Raw genomic sequence first — 27,951 nt, 5'->3', positions numbered from 1 at the left:
ATGCACAATTGGTAACAACTCCACTTCAAAACAAAGCTAATTTTCACCTTTCTTTCTAGCCTGTCCTCCAAAGGAATTATAAAAATGTTCAAAGTGATAGTTAACTTTCTTACAACCCAACTATAAAGAAAGGTATAGTGCTTTCTTTACAAACATAATACAATAGTAGCTACAATCTCTCCTCTATTCAACAAAGCCAGATCCTACTGTTTCTACTAAGTCTGCTAAGGACATAAATATTTAGTTACATTAAGGAAGAAAAACTTACACATATGCACATAAAAGACTATGATAAGCTGTAAGAGGTGGATAATCCAATCCCCAATATAGTAAATTGTTATCAGTGCTGTTAAAATACCTAAAAAAAAATAAAAAGAAAAAGCATCAATTAATCAATATTCAGAACATAGATTATATTTAACATCTTGTCTCATTTAATTTAATTAAAATGAAAAGATATGTCAGATAAGTTAAAACATTTTTATCTAAACTTTCTTGTCTTTTACCCTTCTAAAAATTTTTGTGAACTTACAAAGTTATTGAGTAGCGTGACTAAATAATTTATTGTCTAAACCAACACACTCTTGAAAGTGAAAGAATAAGCTATTCATATTAAGCAAGAACAACAGATGCAAACCAAGACTGTCCTAGACAAACCAAAACTTAGTATCACTCACTATTAGTAGACTTAATCGATGACTAACACTTGTATAAAAGAAAATACGCAACAACAAAAAATACAAATTGCTTCTTAGAGTCTAACAAATTAAAGAAACAATATAAAATCACAACCTTAAAAAGTAATAAATGAATATCAAAGAACACATACAGATGTGGTTTATGGGAAGAGAAATACTTCATGAAACAGAAAACTTTGAAAATAAATCAAGATGTAACTGGAGCCTATGTTTTGCAAGATTCTATAAATTAAGGAAGAAAACTAGATCTAGCATTCATAAACCAATAGGCTCCTTCAATTGGCCAGAATGGGAAGAAACTATATACAATTACTATGACTCAAGAAATGAAAATGAAATTTACATAAAACAGGTTTCTGTTATATCCTTTATAACAAGGCAGCTTCTTCTACCCAACTTATTTTCTCAATCATAAGAATTTACAAACATGGAGACCAAACTATATAACTCACAAACAACCATCATTCATAAGCCTGTTTCAAATGGGTAACAATTTCTCAGCATCACAATCTTTTACTTTGGGATTTTAAACAAATTTAAGTTAGCATTCATCATGATCCCAAGCCTGTTAATGTTGTTCATTCTCTCAATGTCAGTCACATAAAATGTAGGTTTGAATGGAGTGACCTGGGATAATAAAACAGTCAAAGTGTGCCAGACAGCCAAGAGATGTGGGTAAAGTACTATCGAGTGGTACTGACTGGGGGTGGGTGTCCACTCCAGCAGCAACATCCCCGTGAAAAATCCTGGATCTGGGCTGGGACCTGAAGCAAAAAGGCAGTGAATCCAAGAATTTCCACGTTAGTTGGAGCCACTGTTGACAGCTTGAATCTGGGACACTAGGCCAGCCAACAGTGGGGACCAGAGGACCTACTTCTCTAAACAGGGTTAACTGAAGACAGGCACAATAACACAATTGTGCTATTTCCAAATTCATGTCACTACAGGGCATATTAACATAAAGTTTTATTATATCTATCTCATAAAGTTGTCAAAGGACTGAGTTAAACATGTAAAGCTGTTAGGTCACTACCTGACACAAAGTGAGTGCAAAACAGTTCTAATTGATTATTAGCCCAAAACTATTGGATGGCCCGGCTGATGTGGTTCAGTGGTTGAGCATCAGCCTATGAACCAGGAGGTCACAGTACGATTCCTGGTCAGAGCACATGCCCGGGTTTCGGGCTGGATCCCCAGTGGGGGGTGTGCAGATGGCAACCAATCGACAATTCTCTCTCATCACTGAATCTCCCTCTTCCTCTCCCTTTCTCTCTGAAATCAAGCAATCAATATATTTATTTACTTAAAAAAACTATTAGATGGACAGAGCAATGGAAAACCATCAAGAATTTAAGAGTCACATTTTGACAACCACAGTTTGATTTGGTTTTCAGCTTCTTCGAAGTCAAAAGCTATTTTTCATTTACTTAAACCTTGAGATCCACTGGAAATAGGTAAAAGAGGTACTATAAGCATACAAAGATATATACTAATAGTATACACTGAGTGGCCAGATTATTATGACCACCCCATCAGTACAATGAAGTGAATTAGTTATGCAAATAATAATAATAATAATAATAATAAAACCTTGAGTATTTTCTTAGGAAGTTTTCAATATTCAGTATTTTTGGAAGTGTCAATGAAGTACTGATGGGGTGGTCATAATAATCTGGCCACTCAGTGTATATGATTAATAGTAAAAATGATTAACAGATATACTCTAACTGGTTGGACTAGAAAGAAAGAAAGAAAGATAGCATTAACAATGGTGCTCCCTAATCTTATGGAAATGTATAAATAAGAAAAGAGAAATTCATGGAAAAGAAACTTAAAGTGTTTTTAAGTACCCTGTTTTACTATGTGTGGCTCAGTGGAGCATTGTCCAGTAAAACAGAAGGAATTCCCCATAAGGGCACATGTCCAGGTTGAGGGTTCGGATCACTGGTTGGGGCCTGGGTGGGAGGCAGCTGATCAGTGTTTCTCTCCAACACTGACGTTTCTCTCCCCCTCTCCCTCTCTCTCTCCCCTCTCTTCTCCTTCTCTTTCTCTCTCTCTTCTCTCTCTCTCTCTCATCAATAAAATGAATAAAATTTAATAATTTTTTCAAACAACGTGCTCAGGCTAGGTGGACTCTTCCCCTAGTCCAGTGGTCGGCAAACTGCGGCTCGCGAGCCACATGCGGCTCTTTGGCCCCTTGAGTCTGGCTCTTCCAAAGCCTTAGGAGTATCCTAATTAAGTTAATAACAATGTACCTACCTATATAGTGTAAGTTTAAAAAATTTGGCTCTCAAAAGAAATTTCAATCGTTGTACTGTTGATATTTGGCTCTGTTGACTAATGAGTTTGCCAACCACTGCCAGGTAAAGCATGCCTGCTCAGAGCCAGGTGTTTCTTTTTACTAATGATTGCTTTCAGGGTGGGAAAGATTTTGCTCCTCAAAAAAAAGAGAGGTAAAAAGGAGGTACTGCTATAAAGTAACAATGCCCAGGCTGTCATCTACTGACCAGGGTGTGAAAATCAACGTGCCAAGAAAAAAGAACAGGGAAAAAAAGAAAATGCCCGAGTCCTATCACTGAGCCACTTCAACAACCCTGCAAAGACCTACTTCTTGAGATAATTATTCTCTTATATGTTCCTAACAAAAACTTCGCAAGACCTCCTCCAGAGGAAATATTTTTAGCCCATAAACTAACACAGTTTATGTTTAGAGGAGCTTCTAAGACAAAGACTGCTCTATCATCAAAGTTCTAGCTCAGTACCCATATTCATTCTGGTAACTGAGTACAGAGTATGATATTTCAAAATGGGCCTACAGTAAGCAAGGTAATATATGTGACATCAGTATATAGGAAGATGAGGATGCTCAAACTAAAATATATATATATATATATATATATATATATATATATATATATATGCATGATTTTCCTTTTAAATATCTTCAAAGAATCTAATTTAAATATCTTTAAATAATATAATCAAGTTAAAATTGCCCATACCATTGTTTGATTGGTAAATTAAAAGTGATTTCTTGCCAGTGTCTCTGAGCTTCATAATCACCAAACATAGGGGGTTTTCCAGCACCTAAGATGAAAAGTAAAAAGAGCAAAACAACAATATACTTTAGTACATCAGAGATTTTTATTTCCTTATGAAAGATTTCTAAATTATAGAGGCAGTGTAGGTGGAGGAAAAGAACACAAGTTACCAAAAGAGTCAGCCAGATGAGGTCTGAATCCTAGCACTGCTAGCACACTGAGTGACTGTGCGACCGCAGGCAAATCCTTAACCTCCCTAACCTCTGCATACAGGATCAACACTACCTACCTAGAGGGCCATTGGAATAAAGAAGACAACAGATAGAAAATGCTCCAGATAGTACCTGGCACACAGTAAACATTCAATAAATATTGTTAACATTAGCTACTAATGTTAATTAGTTATTAATTAGCTCATAATACTAATTATAATATATCCAAGTTTATTTTTATTTCATGAGACTATCACATACTGTCCAATAAGTAACATTAAATAATAATAATAATAAATATCTGTATTTGAAAAGGGTTTTTAAAAACTAAATATAAATAACAAGGGTAAGTATAGAACCAAGAACAGACACAGATTACAAAGACATTAGTTAGGTCAAAGCTTTGCTGTCAAATGAGTTACACAGAAACTGGTGCTTTATAGCTTGTTTTTTAATTTCAAAATTGCAAATAGAGTGATAGTGGATCTTTAATAACTAACAATTGATAGTGCCTACCACATGCCAATACAATAGTGAACTAAGTTATCACCCCCACTTTACAGCTGGAAAAACAGCGGTGATGAAACAGCAGCAATGGTCACCCAGGTATTCAGTAGCACAGTCTGGATCTGAACTCAGGAAGACTGGCTCCATAATCCAGGCTCTTAGCTCCTACTCTGCTAAGTAGGTTATTAACCTTAAATCATTTAAAATGACATAAAGAGCCTAGCCAGCATGGCTCAGTGGTTTAGCATCGACCTATGAACCAGGAGGTCATGGTTGGATATGCCCGGGTTGTAGGCTCGATCCCAGTGTGGGGCATGCAGGAGGCAGCCAATCAATAATTCTCTCTCATCATTGATGTTTCTCTCTCTCTCTCCCTCTCCCTTCCTCTCTGAAATCAATAAAAAAAATAAAAATAACAATAAAATAACATATAGTTCCACTTAGTAAACAGTAAACACCCACAATTTAACTAGCAGTTGACCATAAAATTGTGACAAGGCCCAAAGAGATATAGTCTAGTCATAGGTTTTTTTAAATCAGCAAGTGAAAATCAAATACAGTCATTAATCCCTAAGGAAGGTGTGCCTTGTTGGGGAATGATATATTACTGCTCTCTGAAATCCAACCCAGATTTTGTCCAGCTTTGAAACACTACATTAAGTAGAATTTTCTGCATCTAATGGCTATATTATACCAATACTCTTTAAATGCTAGTATCTCTATCCAAGGAGAGATTCCACTATGAGATAATCATGGGAAAGGCAGATTAACATCTCCAAAGCATATGCTTTGAGTGACTGTCACAAGGACCTGCAGTACATAGACACATGTACGTACACACACGCGCGCGCGCACACACACGTGCGCACGCCTCTGTCTCTCAGAAAGTACTGTATCTTGTCCATTTTTGTATTCTCAAAAGATCTCAGTTTCTGCCCTAGCTGGTTTGGCTCAGTGGACAGAGCGTTGGCCTGCAGGCTAAAAGGTCCTAGGTTCGATTCCAATCAAGGGCACGTAACCTCAGTTGCAGACAGGACCCAGGTGGAAGGCAACCCATCGCATCAATGTTTCTCTCTCTTTCCCTCCCTTCCACTCTCTCTAAAAAATCAATGGAAAAATATCCTCCGGTGAGGATTGATTTTAAAAAAATAAGATTTCAGTTCCTGCTCTAGCTGGTTTGGCTCAGTGGATAGAGCATTGGCCTTCGGACTGAAGGGTCCCAGGTTCGATTCCAGTCAATGGCACATGCCTGAGTTGCAGGCTCGATCCCCAGTAGGGGGCATACAGAAGGCAGCCGATCAATGATTCTCTCTCATCATTGATGTTTCTATCTCTCTCTCCCGCTCTCCTTTCCTCTCTGAAATCAATAAAAATATATTTATTTTAAAAAAAGATTTCAGTTCCTGATTTTCCACTTACTCGATGTGCAACATTAAGCAATTTGTGATGGCAGACCAATTAATCATGCCTCGGCTACTTTGCCCATATATTGGTTCTTGACCAAAAACACCTTTAAGCTACTGTCTGACACTGAAATTCTAAGCCTGTTCGTGCTGCCTACCCCCTACTCATACATCAACTTATATCCAACCTTCAAAAATCATCTTAAGTTCCAAATTCTCCATGAACTCTTCCCTTATAAATTAAAAACATATTGATCATTAATTATTGCCTTCTCAATACTTACATTTTCAGTATCATATGACTATACTATTTCCTAATTGCTACCCAAATAAGAATTTTAATTTGTATGATTTTCTAGAGTTCAAAGGAAATATACTGGTAGGCAGATAGTACATACTTTCATTACAAACTGCCTTGCCCTAACCGGTTTGGCTCAGTGGATAGAGCGTCGGCCTGCGGACTGAAGGGTCCCAGGTTCGATTCCTGTGAAGGGCATGTACCTTGGTTGCGGGCACATCCCCAGTGGGGGGTGTGCAGGAGGCAGCTGATCGATGTTTCTCTCTCATCAATGTTTCTAACTCTCTATCCCTCTCCCTTTCTCTCTGTAAAAAATCAATAAATATATTTTTTTAAAAAAACTGCCTCAATCAACTGAGGAGGAAAATAAAGTACACCTTTTTAAAGGGTAAAATAATTCCCCATTGAATTAATTTTTTGCTGGTGTATTTTATAGAAGTGAGTGTGTTCTCCTGTTTTTCAGAAATACAGCCATTGTCTATAGGGGAAAAGAGTTGATTTTTTTGTTTGTTTTGTTTTTATTTGCTTATTTGTGGTCCACCGGGATAGTAAAAGTCAGAGAGAATCTAAAGGAATTTCTTATACCTGAAAAAAATCCGGCTTTCTAGATTTTCTGAAATTGCTCTAGTCTAGACTGTGGTCAATGTGGAAGAATTTATTACCATTCTCTAATAAATAGAAGAATGGATAATGACTCTCTTTAGGGTTGAGAAACAAGTTTCTATCCAGAGTCTGACCTACTTCAATAAATTCATCTGACACTGGCTCTGAAATTAGTACTTAAGTTTTTAAAACGGCTAAAGTGCCCTTAAAGCAACCCAGGAGGACAACCCAACTGTACCTATGGGAGCTTCACTTGGGAAGGGCAAAAAGGATTCCTTCCATTGTGATTACTTCCACAAATTCATTTACATGAGATTCAGAATTACATAAAGAAAACACACTAATGTATATTACAAAGCTTCAATTTTATCTCATTCTTAGGAAAATGGGCTTAAGCACCACTTAAATATTCATTTTATAAACTGCTGAATCACTCAAAATAATTTTAGAATTAAAACAAAACACACAAGTAGTTTCTTTAAAAACAATACATACTACTTGCCTTTACATTGAAATTTTAAACATTCCAAGAGAAGAAAATTTGGCTAAAATTTTCCAGAATAAAATCCCCTTTTATATGTTCGTGGTGAGTAAAAAGAAACATTACAAATAGTAAGAAATAAGCTGAGAAAAACTAACCAACTAAACAGAGCACAGACATACTTCAACAATAATTAATATTTTGCAAACAAAATGATTCTTTATAACTTGCTCTTTCTAAACAGCCAATGGAGCTTTGGAAAAAAGATTATTAAAATTGGTTCAAGTGCTGCTATTTGTTCTAAAGACATTGGTAACATTTTAGATCAAAGTGTAGAGGAACTGTAAAACTCTACAAACAATACTAAAATCAGAATTTGTCTCCTCTTCAAGATTTGTTCAAAATCAACAAGCAAAAATAAATAAAAGCAACAAGCAATATTTATTCAATATGTTTGGGTCTATAAAAACTAATTATATAAGCAGCACTTATGTAAAGGGTATATTGTAAATATGTAAGGGGTATACATTTTTTAAAAACACTTAAATTACAATGTACATAAGAGTTTCCCTACCCAATACGTACATTTCCAAAAAAGAAGTATAAACTAATACTAAGCTTCTCCATTCCTGTGTTTCCTAATTACAGTCTGAAAACATGATAAACAATAAGCAAACTAAAATAAGCATGTTAAAAACAAATTATAGCCCCCCCAAAAGTATTGTATTTAATAAAGGGGAAAAAAATCTTAGTACGATCACAGATGTCATACTTATTCATTAATTCTCCCAGCCTCCCATGATACAGAAGTTATTCACATGTGAATGCTAAAGGGACTGATTAGGCGCGAGCCTATGGCAGGCACAAGCGACCGGGATCAGCGGGAACAGCAGGTAGGAGCTGCAGGTGGTGTTGGACTGTGGGCTTCAGCCCAATCCCTGCAGGGCACCCAGAGGGACCCCACCCGTGCACGAATTCATGCACTGGGCCTCTAGTATTCTTTATAATAAAGGGGAGAATCACCACCTACAAATATTCTAATGTGTAAGAACACTACTTTTCTTATATAGTATTCGAAAAGTAATCTTGTTCTACTGACTTTCTTGTGGGACAATTTAAGAGCATAGATGCTAAAATCTAGCAATATACCTTTTAAAAAAATAAGGTTATATTAATTTCCCCCACTATCCAAAGGTAGAGCATTCCTATGAAAACTTTCATAAGCTGAAATGGTTTAAAGCAATGCGTATCTATTCCCCTTTCCAAAAGTTAATGTTACCCCACTTTCCTTCTATAAAAGACCTACATTAGTATGGTAAACACCTTTTTTGGTAAAAGCAAAAATCTTCAGATTTCTTTCAGATAGCGAATACAGGTGCTAATGTGCAAATAGCGTTATTCTAGGAATGCAAGGTTGGTTCAATGCTAGACAGAACAAAAACATACTCAATCATGAATGGAAAGCACCCATTAAAATTAGGAACAAGATAAAGATGCCTGAATCACTACTCTATTCAATACTGTAATAAGGTCTTAACAATAAAAAAATAAGATATTAAAAATATTAAGTAGTAGAAAGTAAGAAATAAAACTGTCATTAGTTCCAGATCATTTGAGTTTTTTTACATAGAAAGATCCTTCAGATAAATTATTAGAATAATAAGAGTTTAGAAATCTGCCAAACATAAGAAGTCAACCACATATTATACTCCAACAACAAGCATTTAGAAAAGCAACTTTTAAAAAGATAGTATCTGCAATGGTGAGGAAAAAAATATATATGATACCTAGGAACACATCTAAGAAAGGGTATGCAAGACATTTATTTATTCATCTGTTTATTTATTTGATTTTTATAGAGAGAGGAGAAGGGTGAGGGAGAAAGACAGAAAGACACATTGACTTTTTGTTTCACTTATTTATGCATTCACTGGTTGCTTCTTCTATGTGCCCTGACCGGAGACTGAACCTATAACCTTGCCATGCAGGGACGAGGCTCTAACAAACTGAGCTATCCGGCCAGGGCCAGGATGTATAAGACTCTTACAAAAAAATTATAAAATTTTATTATTGAAAAGCATTAAAGAAGACTTAAATAAATGGAGAAACATACCATCTTAATGAATTAGAAGCCCCACTATGCTAATGATTGCCAAATCCCCCCTACATTAAACGAAAGTATTGAAGAATGTAATTCCAGTCAAAATCCCAACAGGGTTTTTCACTGGATTTGACAATCTAATTTTTAAAAAAATATATATGTGTATATTAGCTTTCTATTGCTGTATAACCATTAATACAAACTTAGCAGCTTAAAACAATATTCTTTTATAATTTCACAGTTCTGTAGGTCAGATGTCTGTGTGGACTTAACTCAGTTCTCTGCTCAGGGTCTCACAAGACCAAAATAATGCATCAACCAGTCTGGACTCTTATCTGAAGGGCAGGGAAAGAATCCACTTCCAAGCTCATTCAGGCTCTCAGCGTCATTCAAGTCCTTTCAGTTACGGGTATGAAGTTCCCTTGCTGGCTGCCAGCTGGAGGCTCCTCTCTGCAAGTTAGAGGCCCCTCGTATTCCTTTTCACGTGACTCTCTCCACTATCAAACCAGCAAGCGTCTAGTCCTTATGCTTCCAGTCTCTCTAGAGTTCCTTTCTGCCACTAGCTGGAGAAAGTTCTCGGCTTTTAAGGGCTGGTGTGATTACACTGTGCATGCCTAGATAATCCAATGCAGTCTCCCTATCATAAAGGCTACTATGTCATGTAAAAAACATAATCCCTCCCAAGTGAGAACTCAGCACGTCCACAAGTTCTGGGGATTAGGGCAGGATATCTTGGAAGAAAGGGGGCATTTTTAGGAAATCTGCCTATTATAATAAGAAAGAGCAAAGCCCAGGACATTTAAGACCCTCCTAAAGCAGAACTACCAGGAGGGAGGACAGGCCTCACAACATATCAAGACTTAATGTAAAATTACAATAAGAAGACACCGCAGTATTGAAACAACCAATGGACCAAAATGGAGAAACAGACCCCATGCATATATGAAAAACTAATACAGGACTGGTCATGCAGATGAGTGGGAAGGGATAGGCTAGTCCATGCATGAGTTGGAACAACTGATTGTACATATGGAAAAAATTTTTAAACATTATACACAAAATTCAATTCTAAGGAGGTAAATAAGGAAGATAAATCTTAAAACTTTTTGTTTGTTTTTTAATATATTTTTATTGATTTCAGAGAGGAAGGGAGAGGCTCAAGAGAAACATCAATGATGAGAGAGAATCATTCATCGGCTGCCTCCTGCACGCCCCACACTGGGGATCGAGCCCGCAACCCGGGCATGTGACGTGACCTGGAATGGAACTGTGACCTCCTGGTACATAGGTCGACACTCAACCACTGAGCCACACTGGCCAGGCAAATCTTAAAACTTTTAGAAGAAAATTTTAGGAAAATATCTTTGTGATCTTCCTAGGAGTAGGGAAGGATTTCTTAAAGATACAAAAAAAGTAAAGCACAGATCACTCAGTCTCTCTCTAATTCTCCCTTCCTCTCTGAAATCAATAAAAAAATATTTTTTTTTAAAAAAAAAAAAGCACAAATCATAAAGGAAAAAGACTGATAAATTTCATTACCTTAAATCAAAAACTCCTGTACAGCAAAGGTAATATAGTCAATAATATTGTAACAACTATGTATGATGTCAGGTGGGTACTACAGTTATCAGGAAAATCACTTTGTAAGTTATATAAATGTCTAACCACTATACTGTCCACCTGAAACTAATACAATATTGAATGTCAACTGTAATTGGAACATTTAAAAGTAAATAAATAGAAATTTCATTGAAAACCTAAAAAAAAATAAAAAACTTCTGTTCATCAAAAGACATCTTAAAGTGTGAAAACATAAGCCATAAACTAAAAGATATTTGCAACTTGTACAAAGGTTAGCTTCCAGAATATAAAAACACATAAGGAAAAAAAACAACAAAAATATAGACTATATACAAGAATAAAATCTAATAGAAATGTACAGATGATATAAGCAAATATCACAGAAAACACAAAAGGCTAATAAACACAAAAATATACTCAATCTTTCAGAAATGAATTAAATTCAAATTAAATACATTTAGCAATGAAGGAAATTCAAATTAAAACTACAATAAATATCATTTCATACACTGTAGCCTAGCAAACATTCAAAAATTTAATGCTACCAAATGTGAAAGATGTGAAGTCACTGGAATCCTTCCACTTGGAAATTGCCTCAATATCAGAAAGGCGTAGAATGGATGACCTAGATCAAATTTGCTCTGGGAATTGGCATAAATATTTTCTAGTTCATCCTTTGCCCTTGCTTTGCTCTACATCTAAGGTTAGGTGTGAGCTTAGAGAGAAACAAGACAAAAAGGACCTGCCTATTTTGGTTCTAGCCAAGAAAACAGGAGTCCTGCAACTGGCCCAGACTAGTTCACTGGAAAGCTGCACTGGAGTATGAAGTTTGGAGTCTAACTCTGTGACCAGCTGAAGATGGATTTATGCGTTCTTGTGCCCCAGCACAAATTCCACCTCTCAAAATTCACCTTTATTTACATGACTAAAATGTGCCCAAATCCAACTCATCCTTCAAATCTGAACTCAAACGTCATCTCCAAGAAGTCTTCTCTAATGCATCCTGATCATCCACCTCTGTTACCTTTGTACCTCACACAGACTTCTACGTTATAATTATCATGTTGTATTGTGACCACTTATCTACAAAAATGTGGGCCCTGTGAGTATTGGATATTCATCCTGTATTTCTAGAACTTAGCAAAGTGCCTGGAACATGAGAAGTGCTAAATAAATACTCACAGGGTTAAATTTAATCCCATCTCAATCGCCTGGTCCACACTCCATCAATTCTCCCTCCCTTTCTCTCACATCACTCTCAATCTTCTTCTCCACTCATCTCTTCCTTTCAATCTAATAACATGCCTTCTCTACCCTAAAACAAATGAACAAACAATAAAAACCTCCATAGATAAAAGCCCCCTTGAAGTAATAGCTCATTTCTGTCTTCAAAGTCTAGTACATCAAAGTTTCTCATTTTGTCATCTCCCCAGTTAGAATACATTTTTGTTTTCTCAGGTCACAAAGGCCATGCCTCTATTTAGCTCTTATATAAATTCTTTTTATTAGAATTACATGATTAAATGTATTTTCTTGACCACACCAATAAAACCTGAAATTCTTCTCTATCCCATTCCGGAAAACTATAAACTATCACCAAAAATCAAATAAACAAACGAAAACTCTTCAAAGGAATATTTATCAATTTTTTAAACAGTAAAAATGTGTTACCTGAATAAGAATTAAGAGATACTGTCCACCGTACTGTTAGTCCTATTAAGACCACAGTTGTCATCAAGTACCATTTCTCCATGTTTCTTCAAATGTAGGGAGGGAAAAAACGGGACCAGTGCCAGAATACTTTTAACAGCTGTCAGTCACTTCTCTTCTTGATCAGAGAATGTTATCAATTCCTTGGAATTAGGAGTTGGAGAGGATTTTAAGTGATGCTTCGTTTCCAAACAAATACTGATTTTTTATGTCTATGAAGAAGTAGCCTGAAGGGGAGGAAAAAAGGATACCAAGATTTAGCTGAGCACAGTACTTGTACTAGTAACAATGAACTCATTAAACCAAATAGGAAGATGAAGAATTGGGTGGTGGGGGTGGGGGCATGAAGGATAGGGGGTAGTTCTAAGTTCCTTATTCCTTAGCCCTCTAATTAGGAAATATACCTCAAAAGGTAGCTCTCCCTGTTAAATGGGACTCAATACATCTAAAGATAAAGTAAGGATCTGCCTTTACAAGCAAATATTTCTGAGTGAAAAAAACAACAAAAGAGACATGTTGATAGAACATTCAGTTCTGTCTAGAGCAGCGGTTCTCAACCTGTGGGTCGCGACCCCTTTGGGGGTCGAAAGACCCTTTCACAGGGGTTGCCTAAGACCATCGGAAAACACATATATAATTACATATTGTTTTTGTGATGAATCACTATGCTTTAATTGTGTTCAATTGTAACAATGAAATTGGGGGTCACCACAGCATGAGGAACTGTATTAACTGAGCCTGGGAGCCGCCTCAGGGCATGAGGAAGGTTGAGAACCATTGGGCTAGGCGATGATGTTGGGTAGTTTAGGGTATTAAATGTATTTTCAACTTACAATATTTTCAACTTAACTTAGGATGGGTTCAACAATGAATGTAATCTCATCCCATAGGGGGAGGTCCTATATTTTTTTAATATATTTTTATTGATTTCAGAAAGGAAGGTAGATGGAGAGAAACATCGGTGATGAGAATCTTTGATCAGCTGTCTCCTGCACGCCCCCAACTGGGGATTGAGCCCGGGCATGTGCCCTTGACCAGAATCGAACCCGGGACCTTTCAGTCAATAACCCCACGCTCTATCCACTGAGCCAAACCGGCTAGGACAGTCCTATATTTGCAGAATGGCGATCTTCACGTGTAAAATGGGGAGGTCCCTAGTTTTCCTGAGCCCTTAATGGTTAAAGATGTTATGTGAAACTCTTCTCCTTGAAGAGTAAAAGGGGTCCTTTATTACTTGCAAAATACAGTAACTTTCTAAACCATCCACTGGGCCAGGAAGTTGCCACGCTGGCGGCTGAGTTTTCGGTCCTGCTTTGCACTAAGAGCGCGTCTGGACTTACGAAAAGCCGGCCGTCCACTTCCCAAGGAAGAATTTGTTCCTTTCAGTCTGCAAGGTCCTTCCCCCAAGGTGCACACAACACCCAGGGAGTTCTGCTATCGCGGGTGAGCACGTCTTGCAAAAGGGACCCCTCCTGACGTCCCCCCGTCTTTCTCCAGCGGGCCAGGCTCTCAGTACCACAGGAGCAGGGGGCCACGCCGCTCTAGCCAAGGGGTCCCACCACTGTCACCGCGTCCACACCCACCCACCCCCACGCCCCAGCGCGCCTGCAGGCTAGGCTGCGAGGCCTGGAAGCCCCCTTCTCAGTGAACAGGACCTGGGAGCCGGGCCGCCAGCTGCGCGCAGCTCCGTGCTGGCTCGCGGCGCGGCGCGAGTCCCCAGCCCCTCCCCACCCAGCCGGATGGTGCAGAAGCCCTGGATCCCCGCCTTACCCCGCCGCCCTCCGCAGTTGAGATTCGCGCGTGCAGCGGGTTCCTAGAAGGCGCCTGCGCGCTCGCCCCCGCGGCAGGGTGCCCCTCCGGCTTCCGCCTCGGCCGGCTCGCCCCGCCCGTGCGCCCGGCGCGGGAGCGAGCCCGTCCAGCGCGAGGGGCGGGGCGGGGGGGGGAAGGCGCGCAACGGAGGCGGGGCTAGGAGGCGGGGCTAGGAGGCGGGGCTAGGAGGCGGGGCTAGGAGACGTGGCACGCGCGGGAGGAACCCGAGAGGCCTGCGGCCCCGGATTACGCAGGGGGCAGGTGGAAAGCCCCTTGCTCTTCTTTCCTGGGATCAGGGCCAAGGCCTGAGCTGCTGCTTAGTCCACACATTCCTGCCAGGGGCGCGTCCTGGCTCGCTTCGCGGAGTGGAGAGCCCTTGGCTGGTTATCTCCGGCCAGTAGGTCTTCCTCTGGGCCTGTGTCCCCAAGAAATCAAAAGGCCACGCTGCTTCACGGTCTTCAAGCTAGACCTGCCTGCGAAGAAGAATGTGTTAAGGCTAGGAAGGCACTTCATCTAAGAAACGTTACTCAACGTCCGACCATTTTCGAGAGCCGGTGGGTTATGCAGAAGAACAGCCCTGCCTTCCAGTAGCCACTACACGTTCCCCATCAGGCGGCCTGGATCACCTTTTCCTGAACTGCCAAAAATAACTACATCCCCTCCTCTGTTCGGAGAGTGCTCTCATTCCTCCCTTCTGAATCTGGCCATTCTGTATGAGCCCACCCCTCTCACTTGGAATCCACAAGTATCAGCAAATGTCTGGCTATGGCTCTGTACTATGCAGGTCCGAACAACTTTCTGGATCTTGGTTTCTTCATCCGTGAAATGAGTGAGTGGGGCTGGGTAAACTTCCTGATCTAAAATTGTATTCTATATTTAAAAGACCATCAGCACTGAAAATATGTATAAAAATGACCAAGTCCCTGCCCTAAAATATTTAATTCTTATCGGGAAGACATTTTCATAAAAGGATAGAAAGCAACAGAAGGGAGCACATGCTAAATGCAGATTATTGTATTTGCATTAAGCACTATCGGAGTTCAGAAAAGACGGTTCACTGTAAACTAAAAACTATCAGGAAATGCTCTCACTGGAGGAGTCGGCTGAGCTTTGAAGGAAAGCCTGGGCTTACATACGCCAAGAGGATGGGAATGGGACTATAGACAAAGAAAATTGGGATTTTGCTATCCTTTGTGGTAGGGAGTCCTGGAACCAATTCCCTGTGTATACCAAGGGATAACTACGTTGTGGAGGAGTCAGAAGTTATGTGCAGATTTTCAACTGTGGGGGGTTAGGTGCCCCTACCTCCAAAGTTGTTTAAAAGTCAACTCTATAGAATGTTCAGGTTTATTTAACCGTGGAATCCTATCCCCACATCCCAACCTTACCTCCCACTTTCAATTCTACAGACTGGTCCATGAAACCCTGTTGGTAATGCTGGTTTGAAACATTGTGTAATTTCCCTAAGAAATACAGCAAATAAATGTCAGAACTATGATTGAACACAGATTTTAGCCATGTGGTAGGCAGTTAGCCAGATATGCAGAGCAAGGATGATAGGACAGCTACAGAAGGTCACCAGGGTGCCTAGCAACAGACAATTGTAGGGTGGGATCTCATCCCCAGGGTGACCGCTCCTCACTTAGAGATAATGTGGAGGCCTCAGTTGTATTTCAGCTCTAGGCCCAGAACAGCAGCAAAAACAGACGGCACCCGCCACAGCTGTGTGGACTAATGATCTCCTGCCCTGGTGTGAACCCATGAATCAGTGGAGACCCAGACCCTGAAAGGACCCACTGGGAAAACTACTGAATATTCTATTGAGATCTTCCCCTGGAACCTCCCCTAAAGTCTCCACCCTTAAAACCCTTAGGATTGAGAACCCAGCCTGCTCTCCTTCCCAGAAGCACACCATTCCCTTCCCCCTCCCCGTTCCCAACACACTCCCCCCCCCCCCCATGTCACCTTTACCTTCCTCATTTCTAAGCTCCGAAGGTTCTTCTTTGCCTCTATAACTTGTTTTCTTCTTCTATGAATTACTTCTTCAACCTCTGTGATTTTCTAAATAAATGTTCTCTTATAGTTTGAGTCTTGGCTCTGAATTCCTTCCTTAGCCAGGACTCAAATACCCAGGTTGCTGAACCCAGGTCCAGGCTATCCCACCAGTCTAACTTCCCTCCGTCCCCAACAGTTACTTTCATTCATTTTTATGTCTATGTGAAACTCAGAAGTGCAGAAATTGCACAAAAGACAAAACACTGACATAACGGTCGTTAGTATGACTGTGAATTTTGAAAATTAAGTTAATTATACAACAAAATTAAATGGAAAAACAAATCTGTAAAAATCAGTAATAAAATGAAACAAAAGAACTTAAGTGTATATACAGTTGGTGGCTCACTACACAAAGAATAACTGTTCCAAGTGACTTTAAAACAGTAATTTGATGGTAGAATCCTGATAGGAAAAAATGATGTCAGCCTGGCCAAGTAGCTCCATTGGGGAGCATCATCCCCATACGCCAAAGTTGTGGTTTTGATCCCAGTCAGAGCAAATACAAGAATTAACCAATGAAATATAAATAAGTAGAACAACAAATGGATGTTTCTGTCTCAAAAAAAAAATCAGTAAATTTTTTTTAAAAATTTAAGTTTTCAAAAAAAGATTTGTTAAAAAATAAACAAAATAATGGTTAGAATCATGTTGTTGATATTAGGATTAGTGCTGTTCTAAGACTACTGTATGTGTAAAGTGGGATAAAGAAAATGAAGATTTATGTGATATTCAAATTTTATCATCCCTGGTTTTTTGATACCAAGATTCTTGCTATGGGAAAAAATGAGTTAAAGGTTTAAGATAGAAAGAAATTAAGTGTCAGTATGAACTTATGATTTATTTTATTGAATTATTGAAAGGAAAGAAGTGGGGAGGACAAAAGTGGATGGAGGGAGAGAGAGAGGAAGGGGGGAAGGGAGAAAAGGAAGGAATAGAAAGAGAACAATTTCCTAGCTCTTTTTACTGAGAGAACTAAAAGCAAAGACCAACTTAATAACAATGAGCATCCTTCGCACACAGATTGTGGTTTTGAAATACTATTCCTATTAAAAGAAACCAGGCATCCTGGTAGAAATAGCTAATTAGTTTGGAAAAGAAAATAAATCTGTAATATTTTGATATACCAGATATCAAGGAAACCTAAAGACTACTAGGGTCAATGTCAAGAAAGAAGGCCCAGGAGCGCCCTGGCTGGTTGCTCAGTGGTTAGAGCATCGACCCGGGCACCAAATGGTTCCAAGTTTGATTCCTGGTAAAGGGCATGTACCTAGGTTGCAGGTTTGATCCCCAACCCTGGTCAGGGCGTGTGGGGGAGGCAACCATTTGATGTGTCTCTCTCACGTTGATTTCTCTCTCTCTCTCTCTCTCTCTCTCTCTCTCTCTCTCTCTCTCTCTCTCTCCCTCTCTCTCTCTCTCTTTCTCCCCCTCCTCCTTCCCTTCCACTTTCTCTAAAAATCAATGTGGAAAAATATCCTCAGATGAAGATTTTTTTAAAAAGGGGGAGGGGCTTGCCCTAGCTGGTTTGGCTCAGTGGATAGAGCGTCAGCCTGCGGACTGAAGGGTCCCAGGTTTGATTCCAGCCAAGGGCACATGCCTGGGTTTCGGGCTTTATCCCCAGTGGAGGATGTGCAGGAGGCAGCCAATCAATGAGTCTCTCTCATCATTGTTGTTTCCATCTCTCTTTCCCTCTCCCTTCCTCTCTGAAATCAATGAAGATATTTAAAAAATAAAAATATAAAAGGGGGAAGGGCTCAAAAAGAAAGAAATTTTAAGAAAGAACAGGAGCCAAAACCGGTTTGGCTCAGTGGATAGAGCGTCGGCCTGCGGACTGAAGGGTCCCAGGTTCGATTCCGGTCAAGGGCATGTACCTGGTTGCGCGCACATCCCCAGTAGGAGATGTGCAGGAGGCGGCTGATCGATGTTTCTCTCTCATCGATGTTTCTAACTCTCTATCCCTCTCCCTTCCTCTCTGTAAAAAATCAATAAAATATATTAAAAAAATCAATAAAATATATTAAAAAAAAAAAAAGAAAGAACAGGAAAAAAAAGGGGGGGGGGGACTCAGGAGCCAACAAAGAGATTCCCGCTGGCCATAGATGGGACACATTGAGCATCAGTAAGCATAATAACTACAATGGGTTGAAACACATCAAATGTGAATTGCTTGTTGAATTGTCTCTTGAATTCTTTGTGAGCTCACAGTGATACTTTAGAAAAAAGAAAAAGGAGTAAAAACCACTCATTATTTTGAAATCTGGTAAATAAAGAAAAAGAATCAAGCGGTTATTTTGCCTTTGTTATATAAATTATTCCACCGTGTAGCCAAATATAGTTGATATGGGAAAGTTTCTCTCTACAGAGCAGCTACCCTTCCCAATCCTCCTCACCCTTCCTCTTTCCCTTACCTTTCCTGTCCCTCTCCTTTACAGACACACACAAACACAAATACGTGCTGGTCTGAGCACACATGCAGTCCCCCTTATTTCAAAGCACCAATAGCCTTATAGATGAGACAGATTGCTTTTGGGACTTCAGCAGGTAACCTCATATTTAAATGGGACCAAAGTGAAATCAACTGCGCTGTTATCTGCTGTTATCTAAACTGCATTGTTATCTGCTGTGAATAGAGGGATTTAAATTTCTTTATTGCTTAAAGGAAGCTAATCAAGTTACAAATTACCTATGGGTATATTCATTTATTTAACAAATATTTATTGAATAAACACCCTGCTCTTAAGGAGTTTATAGACCAATATTATATATAGTCCAGGAGAATATAAATCATTGTTATTTTTACTGTTAGTTTCAGGTGCCACTTGGAATTATTTTTCTACAAATACAGATTTTTAAAACATATATATGTATATGATCTATATATATAAAAGGCTAATATGCTAAGTGTCTAACCATCTGACTGGTTGCTATGATGCATACTGACCACCAGGGGGCAGACGTTCAATGCAGGAGCTGCTGAGCTGCAGTAACTTGGCAGCAGTGGTTCTTGGGTGACGCACCCCGAAACCAGAAAGGAGGGAGCCCGAATCTTTGTGGGATCTGGTGATTCCACCTTTGACTGTGGGTTATGTTGTTGCTGGGGCACTGTTGGCCCGAATCTGGTTTACTGCACACTTGCGTTTGCGTTCCATACCCTGTACAGCAGCAACTTTGCAGAGTGCCCTCTCGCACTCCAGGACCCCAGGGGAGCAGATGTTGGAGAACCAGTTTCAACCCGATCCCCACAGGCCAGGCCGAGGGACCCCACCTGCCGGAGGGACCCCGCTCATTCCGCAGATGCCCTTTGAGCCATGGTGACACCCCAGGTGAGGCCGGCTGGGGAGGTACCGTGGGAGGTTGGCTCCAGGGCGTATCTGGCCCTCTCCCCAGTCCCGCCCCACCAGCCACCTTCTAATTAATTTCCTTTCAATGTGCACGAATCCATGCACCAGGTCACTAGTATACATATAAAAATAATTTTGTTTATATGGACCATAAAAGAAATAATACATGTTCCTGCCACATAGTTCAAACAGTGTTATTGTAACAGAATCTAGGAAACAATTCTAAGAACATATATTCATACTTTTATATCTTTATTTCTAGATGCAAATAAGACAGGAAATCTATATAATAAAAGCCTAAGCGACCATTAAGGTGGAATGACTAGAATGACCGGTCGCTATGATGCACACTGACCACCAGGGGGCAGACGCTCAATGCAGGAGCTGCCCCCTGGTGGGTCAGTGCACTCCCAAGGGGGAATGCCGCTCAGCCAGAAGCCAGGCTCACGGCTGGTGAGCGCAGCAGCAGTGGCAGGAGTCTCTCCTGCATCCATGGCAGCACTAAGAAAGGAGCAGCGAGCTGAGCGGTAAGGAGCAGGCAGGCAGTAAGGAGCGAGGGGTCCCAGACTGCGAGAGGGATGTCCAACTGCCGGCTTAGGCCGAATCCCCACGGGGAGTGGGCCTATGCTGGCAGGCAGACATCCACTGAGGGGTCCCAGACTCCGAGAGGGTGCAAGCCAGGCTAAGGGACCTCTCCTTAGTGCAGAATTTTGTGCACTGGGCCTCTAGTCTATATATATCCTATCTAATAAAAGAGAAACATGGTAATTAGCCATACATCTGCTACCCTTCCCATTGGCTAATCAGGGCGATATGCAAATTAACTGCCAGCCAAGATGATAGCCGGCAGCCAGGCAGCTTGAAGCGAACATGAGGCTTGCTTGCTTCAGTGACAGAGGACTCCAACGTTCCCCGCCTGCTGCTGCCAGCCTCTGAGCTTGCAAGTTTGAAACATTGTTACAAATATAGAAGCTAAACAAAACCCCAGAAAACTGCTTTCAGCCAGCCAGGATCTCAGAGCTGGAGTTGAAACAGTGTTTCAATTATAGAACACAAACAAACCAGATACCTGCTTTCAGCAGCTGAGGCCTCAGAGCTGGAGCCAAGCCTCAGAGCTAAAGCTAGCCCAGAATAAAGAAAAAAAGGAGCGGTTGGGAGCTTCAGTCACCCGCCAGCCTGAAAACAGCCCTCAGCCCCTCACCCAGACTGGCCAGGCACCCCATTGGGGACCCCCACCCTGAAGGGTGTGTGACCAGCTGCAAACAGCCATCATTCCCTCATCCAGGCTGGCCAGGCACCCCAGTGGGGACCCCCACCCTGATCCAGGACACCCTTCAGGGCAAACCAGCCAGCCCCCACCCATGTACCTGGCCCCTATCCTATATAGTAAAAGGGTAATATGCCTCCCAGCACCGGGATCAGCGGACCGAGAGGACTGCCTGCACCAGGATCAGTGTGACAGGGGGCAGCGCCCAAACCCCCTGATCGCCCTGCGGCTCTATGTGTGACAGGGGGCAGGGCCACAACCTCCCTATCTGCCCTGCTCTGTTCATGACAGGGGAAGGTGCCCCAATCCCCTGATAAGCCCTGCTCTGTGCCTGATAGGGGGGAGCTCCCCAACCCCCTGATCACCCTGCGGCTCTGTGTGTGACAGGGTGCAGGCGCCCCAACCCCCCTGATCGGCCCTGCTCTGTGTGTGACAGGGTGCGGCGGCCCAACCCCCCCTCCCCCCCCCCACACACACACAGGCCCTGCTCTGTGTGTGATGGGGTAGAGCCATAACCTCCCCACCGGCCCTGCCCTGAATGTGACAGTGGCGGCTCCCCAACCCCCTTATCGGCCCTGCTCTGTGGGTGATAGAGGGCGACGCCCCAACCGCCCCCCACGGGCCCTGCTCTGCGTGTGACGGGGTAGAGCCATAACCTCCCCATCGGCCCTGCCCTGAGTGTGACAGGGTACGGAGCCACAACCCCCTGATCCGCCCTGCTCTGTGAGTGACAGGGGGCGGCGCCCCGACCCCCCTATCGGCCCTACTCTCTATGTGACAGGGGTGGCACCACCTCAACCCCCTGATTGGCCCTGCTCTGTGAGTGACGGGGCAGTGCCCCAACCGCCCCCCATGGGCCCTGCTCTGTGTGTGACGGGGTAGAGCCATAACCTCCCCATTGGCCCTGCATTGAGTGTGACAGTGGCAGCGCCCCAACCCCTGATCCGCCCTGCTCTGTGTGTGACAGGGGGCGGTGCCCCAACTCCCCTATCGGCCCTACTCTGTGAGTGACAGGGGGGAGCTCCTCAACCCCCTGATTGGCCCTGCTCTGTGCGTGACAGGGGGTGGCGCCGCAACCTCCCCATCGACCCTGCCTTGAGTGTGACAGGGGGCGGTGCCCCAACCCCCCAATCGGCCTTACCCTGAGCGTGACTGAGGGTGGCATCACAACCTCCCGATCCGACCTGCTCTGTGCATGACAGGGGGCAGTGCCCGAACTCCCCAATCGGCCCTGCTCTGAGCCCAACCAGGGGCTGCACTTAGGGACTGGGCCTGCCCTCTGCCACCTGGGAGCAGGCCTAAGCCAGCAGGTCGTTATCTCCCGAGGGGTCCCAGACTGCGAGAGGGCACAGGCTGGGCTGAGGGACCCCCCCTCCCCCCGAGTGCACAAATTTTTGTGCACCGGGCCTCTAGTATATATATAAAAGCCTAAGCAACTGAATGATTGACTGACCTAACGACCAGTCAACTGGTCACTATGATGCACACTGACCACCAGGGGGCAGATGCTCAATGCAGGAGCTGCCCCCTAGTGGTCAGTGCGCTCCCACAGTGGGAGCGCCACTCAGCCAGAAGCCAGGTTCATAGCTGGCAAGCACAGCTGTGGCAGCGCGAGCCTCTCCCACCTCCACAGCAGCGCTACAACGGGCAGCGGCAGGCGCAGTGGGGCCAGGATGAGTGGGAGTAGCGCCCAGCCCCGGCTCAGGCTCCTCCCCAGCCGCTTGCCGCTTCACGCACTGCTACATCCCTTGCTCCCCCAAGGGGTCCCGGATTACTAGAGGGCGCAGGCCAGGCTGAGGGACCCCACCGGTGCACAAATCCATGCACTGGGCCTCTAGTATATCTATAAAAGTCCACAGATATAATTTGGTATGGAAGTCTAAGTTTTATAAAATCATACGAATTTAAAACTCTTGTTTTTAAAAGTTATTAAAACATAGGATGGCCTAGCTGGTATGGTTCAGTGGTTGAGGATCATGGTTTGATTCCCGGTCAAGGCACATGCCCTGTAGAGGGTGTGCAGGAGGCAGCTGATCAATGATTCTCTCTCATCATTGATGTTTCTCTCTCTCTCTCCTTCTCCCTTCCTCTCTGAAATTAATAAAAATATATTGAAGTATATATAGCAGGTGTCCTCAAACTACGGCCCGCGGGCCACTTGCAAATACAAATATTGTATTTGTTCCCGTTTTGTTTTTTTACTTCAAAATAAGATATGTGCAGTGTGCATAGGAATTTTTTCATAGTTTTTTTTAAACTATAGTCCAGCCCTCCAATGTTCTGAGGGACAGTGAACTGGCCCCCTGTTTAAAAAGTTTGAGGACCCCTGATATATAGGATGGTGCTTATTTCTTTACTGATAAAAAAGGGTTCTTTAATGTGCCAATGTAATGTATTCATTGGTTCATGGTCCCCAAATCTCCAAGGAGTATAACAAATCTACATGTCTCTCAGCCCAGGATTTTGAATTTAAACTTAAATGTGTGATATATAACTTAGCCCAACATATTTTGGAGAATTACAAACATCTATAATTTCCAATAAATGAGTAACACTACTGGGTCAGTATTTAAGTAGATTTGTAAATGTGATAATACAAATGCTACTTTATTACTTTCGCTCCAGTATCTTTCACGACTGAGCGGATTGTCACACTCTATTATGTGACACACAGATCCACTGGCTAGAGCTATCATAGTACTTGTCTAAAACGGTCTTTGAAAATGAAAATTTGGGCTAACTATAAAGGAGGCAACCTGCCAGTAAGAACTATTCAAACCAAAAAGTCTCCCCAAGGAAAATGATAAGAACTCCATTTTAAAATCATATCAATGAAAATGGTAGGAGGTTCCAAGCTGTAAATTTTACAGTAAATACATCAAGATTTAAAGTCAGACTCTTAAATAAATTTTTATTTATAGTAAAGAATGAAAGTTCATACCAAAGAATCCGGCTAAGTGACAAAGCCTTTTTTCCTACTTGTTTTTTGCTTTTGCTCACCCATTTTTTTTTTTAAAGATTGCCAACTAAAAAAGAGCACTGAGGGGGTGGAACACAAAATAAAAAAATATGTCTTATCACCATTTTTTTACAGTGAGTTTGGGGGATTGGTTTTAATGAGAAAGGGGACGGCAGCTATTGTCAATAGTAATATTCCGCCTCTAGGGAACATAGATTTAAAAATCTAAATGAGATACCACATGTGCCCAATAGTAGGAGCTACTACATATCACCTGAATGATTCTCATAAAATGAAGGAAAGACCCTCAGCGCTTTGATGGTGTGAAGAAAAATAATCCTTCCTGGATATGCAGTGAAGACAGGCATGGGAAAAAAACTCCATCTATAAAAAGTTATTTTCTGTAATTGATGGAGTTAGTTTTCTGGAATAAGAGCTGAACTGAACAGAACCAAACTGTTGAATCCACGGTAGTCAGTGAAGCAGGAGGCATAACCTGAAGGTGCCCTTTCTCCTCCGGGATTCCTTTCAGGATCTGGAAAAGTGGGTGAGGGAAAGGACGGCATCTTCTCCCTTCAAATAAGGCACCCTCATCGGCAACCCAGGAATGTACGATGAGAAGAAAAACGACAACGTTTTTTTCCAACACCCATACCCAAAGCTATAGTGGAGTGTCATTGTGTTTACTTTTCAAAGGCTGGAGGGCTTGTTCTTTGTAATTGTTCTGGGGAAAGATTGGAACTACGTATAGCTTTACCCTCGGTATACATTTGGGCTGATAGTGGGTGGGGCCAGAGAGTGCTAAATCCTATTCACATAAATGAAAGGGGCTGGGAAAGTAAAGTGTGAGCAGTCATTCTCCAGAATAGACCCCGGAGAAATGCAAGGACAATTTATCAGGTTCCCTGCATTTTCCTCTCCAGAGAATTCTATGGGACATTGTGGTTTAAGTGAAGTGCAGGAAAGCTGGTACCTAGCTACATTAAGCCCTCGTGGGATTGCTTGGTTAGCTCTCTGCCGGAAGCTTTCCGTCTGTATATGCTAGTTCCTCTCTTCCCAAATGAATTCTCCCTAGAGGCACCAGGGAACGCTTTCTCTAGGGGCTCCCTTTTCTAATTTTTACCTCTTGCCTTTTGTAAAATACTCAGGTCCTTTAAGCCATTTCACAGTGTGAGATTGAATTACATTGTGAGTTGTGTGGGGGTTTTTTTCTGGTCCTTCTTTGGTGTTCCTAATTGAATGGCAACCCCCAAGTAGAGATTTTCTCGAGTTCTGAGATCTATGGGCGTCCACATCAAATTTTGAAAAAAAAATACCTCGGATTCTTAATAGAGTTCTCTACTTTCTCAGCATGCCTCTCTTACATGTAATTAATAAAGTTTTGGTAGTTGTTTAAATAGATTAAATGTCACACTTTAAATTGAAAGAGAAGGGTCTGCCTAACTGGCCTATTTTTCATCTGTGATTTAGAAAAAGGCGAGATTAGCATGGATATTGCATTTTCAAGGACCTCACCACTATTAAATAGACTGTTAAGTGCATTTTATGGCTGAAGAGTCTGTTCCCGGTTCAGTCTACAAGACGTGCTAAGTTCATCTCTACCTGCTACATTGAACATTCACTGACTAAAACACTTTCTGTGGATGTAATACCTATGCTCTGTATCTTTTAAGTACATAACTCTAAATATTTTAGGACTAGTAAAACGTAACTCAATCAAAGTCCCAAAAATATCTGTTGTCCCTCAAGATGTATTTATTCAATGGTATACTCCCTCTGTTCCATTAGCACCTGCATATCACAAGGTGACCAGATGCTGAAAAATAACATAAGCACTCATAAAATGAGATTGCAAGTCTTATTTAAACCAAAAAGGGCAACAATAGCTGGTTTCGAGGCTCTGAAAGGAGTGGTTTATAGGCTTATGTTTTAATAAACAGAACAGATATTTTATCATTTATTCTCATTGCAATTTAGGCCAACTTTAGCATTTGTTGTTGTTTTTGAAGGAATTTCTGCCTGTTTACCTTTTTATGTAGGTGACTTTTTTTAACACAAAAGAAAATGTCAATAAATGAACATGAGATAAATTTATACTCATATAAATTCAGAAATTATTTTTCTGCATCTCTCTTTCATTGTAGTTTATAATCTATTGTGCTGTGCTAGCAAACCCAAAAGAAGTAAGTCTGTTAAAGGAGAATTCTGTTAGTAGCACTACTTACATGGTTTTGCTCATTTGGCATGCCAGAACTTTGATTTTAATTGTTTGGTAGACCATCTAATCCAGATCCATGCACGGTTTGCTTTTTTTCTAAAAACATAGAACTGTATTTTTACTTTTTTTGTTAATCCTCACCCTAGGATATTTTTACATTGTTTTATTTTATTTTTTTTTATATTTTATTGATTTTTCACAGAGAGGAAGGGAGAGAGATAGAGAGCTAGAAACATCGATGAGAGAGAAACATCGATCAGCTGCCTCCTGCACATCCCCCACTGGGGATGTGCCCGCAACCCAGGCACATGCCCTTGACCGGAATCGAACCCGGGACCCTTGAGTCCGCAGGCCGACGCTCTATCCACTGAGCCAAACCGGTTTCAGCTACATTGTTTTATTTTTTGTTTATTTGTGTGTGTGTGTTTTTTTAAGAAAGAGTAGAAAAGGGCCGGCCAGTGGGGGTGGGGAGGGGGGAGGGGAGAGGGAGAGAGAGAGAGAGAGAGAGAGAGAGAAGCATCCATGTGAGAGAGATACATTGATTGGTTGCCTCCCACACATGCCCCGCCTGGGGCTGGGGCTGGAACCTGCAACCCAGGTACACGCCCTTGAACGGATATCAAACCTACAAACCTTCAGTGTGCGGGCCGATGATCTAACCACTGAACACACAGACCAGGGCCATGGCTGGTTTTAATTAAAAGGATTCTTTTCTTTTTTATTGAACTTTAGAGAGAGGGGAAGGGAAAGGGAGAGACAGAGAAACATTGAGCAACCAGGGCATGTGCCCTGACCAGGAATGGAACTGGCAACCTTTTGGTGCACCTGATGATGCGCAAGCAACTGAGCCACACTGGTCTGAGCTAAAAGAATTGTTTCATTCAGAACTATCTGTACCAAAAAGATCCCCTTAAGTGGGGGTAAAAGACGATCTTTTCTGAGGGTTCTCAATAGCTCAGACATGCATCCTAAGTATTTAAGCCTTTTCAACTTTAACTTTCCGTGAGGAAATTCTACTAACCACTCTAAATTTAGAAGAAAATTTTCATTTGGTTCTTTTTCCTTCCTGCCACAAATGATATAGACCTTACCATTCTGCCTAGTTGGCATTACTATAATCATCCTTCTATACTCTCATTCCACTTTGCTAATACCTCCCATAGCTAATACCTCATCGAATTCATTCCTCCTCGTGTTGTAGTTAGTTATACTCATACTGGCCTGCAACTAGATGTTAAACTTCTTAAGAGGAGAGTGTATGTCTTATTCTTTTCTATATCCTTTACAATTTTCACCACAGTATTTTGAACCAGTGGGTTTACAATAAACATTTCCTGAATTAATTTAAAAATTCATTAACCAGTCAGTTATAATGAAGACTATATTGGTTAAAGAAAGACTAAGAAGAGCTGCTGGAGAACTGCTCAATTCCCAGTGGGACCAACAAAAATAATTTTAATAAATTTGACAGTATATTTGATTTTTTAAAATGTCCCAAAAGGAAAAATCTTCCAGACTCATTTGAACTCTTTATTTCAGACCATGCAACAATGTCTTTTATTATGTATGGGTTTTTCAAAATTATTCCTCAATCTGTCTATATACAGGCAAAAATAAGTGTACTGCTTAACATATTGCGTAGAGAAAGGAAAATTATCCTTAGAACATGC

At 41.5% G+C, this 27,951-nt stretch overlaps 1 protein-coding gene across 2 annotated transcripts in view; it reads right to left on the bottom strand.

Annotated features, from left to right (window-relative positions):
- The window catches only part of ALG6 (ALG6 alpha-1,3-glucosyltransferase), a 46,692-nt gene extending 32,150 nt beyond the window's left edge, over positions 1–14,542 (bottom strand). For both annotated transcript variants that reach the window (XM_036349292.1, XM_036349291.1), the window contains exons 1-4: positions 14,406–14,542; positions 12,597–12,862; positions 3,701–3,785; positions 269–358 (exon numbers count right to left, since the gene is read on the bottom strand). In XM_036349292.1, coding sequence (XP_036205185.1) covers positions 269–358; positions 3,701–3,785; positions 12,597–12,678 — 257 coding nt within the window. In that variant the 5' untranslated portion in view covers positions 12,679–12,862; positions 14,406–14,542. The remainder of the gene's footprint in view (positions 1–268; positions 359–3,700; positions 3,786–12,596; positions 12,863–14,405) is intronic.
- Between the last annotated feature and the right edge of the window lie 13,409 nt (positions 14,543–27,951).

Source organism: Myotis myotis, unplaced genomic scaffold (genome assembly GCF_014108235.1).
Source record: "Myotis myotis isolate mMyoMyo1 unplaced genomic scaffold, mMyoMyo1.p scaffold_m19_p_2, whole genome shotgun sequence".
NCBI lineage: Eukaryota > Metazoa > Chordata > Mammalia > Chiroptera > Vespertilionidae > Myotis > Myotis myotis.
The sequence above is the reverse complement of the archived record's forward strand: the minus strand, read 5'-3'. Positions and strand labels throughout refer to the sequence as shown.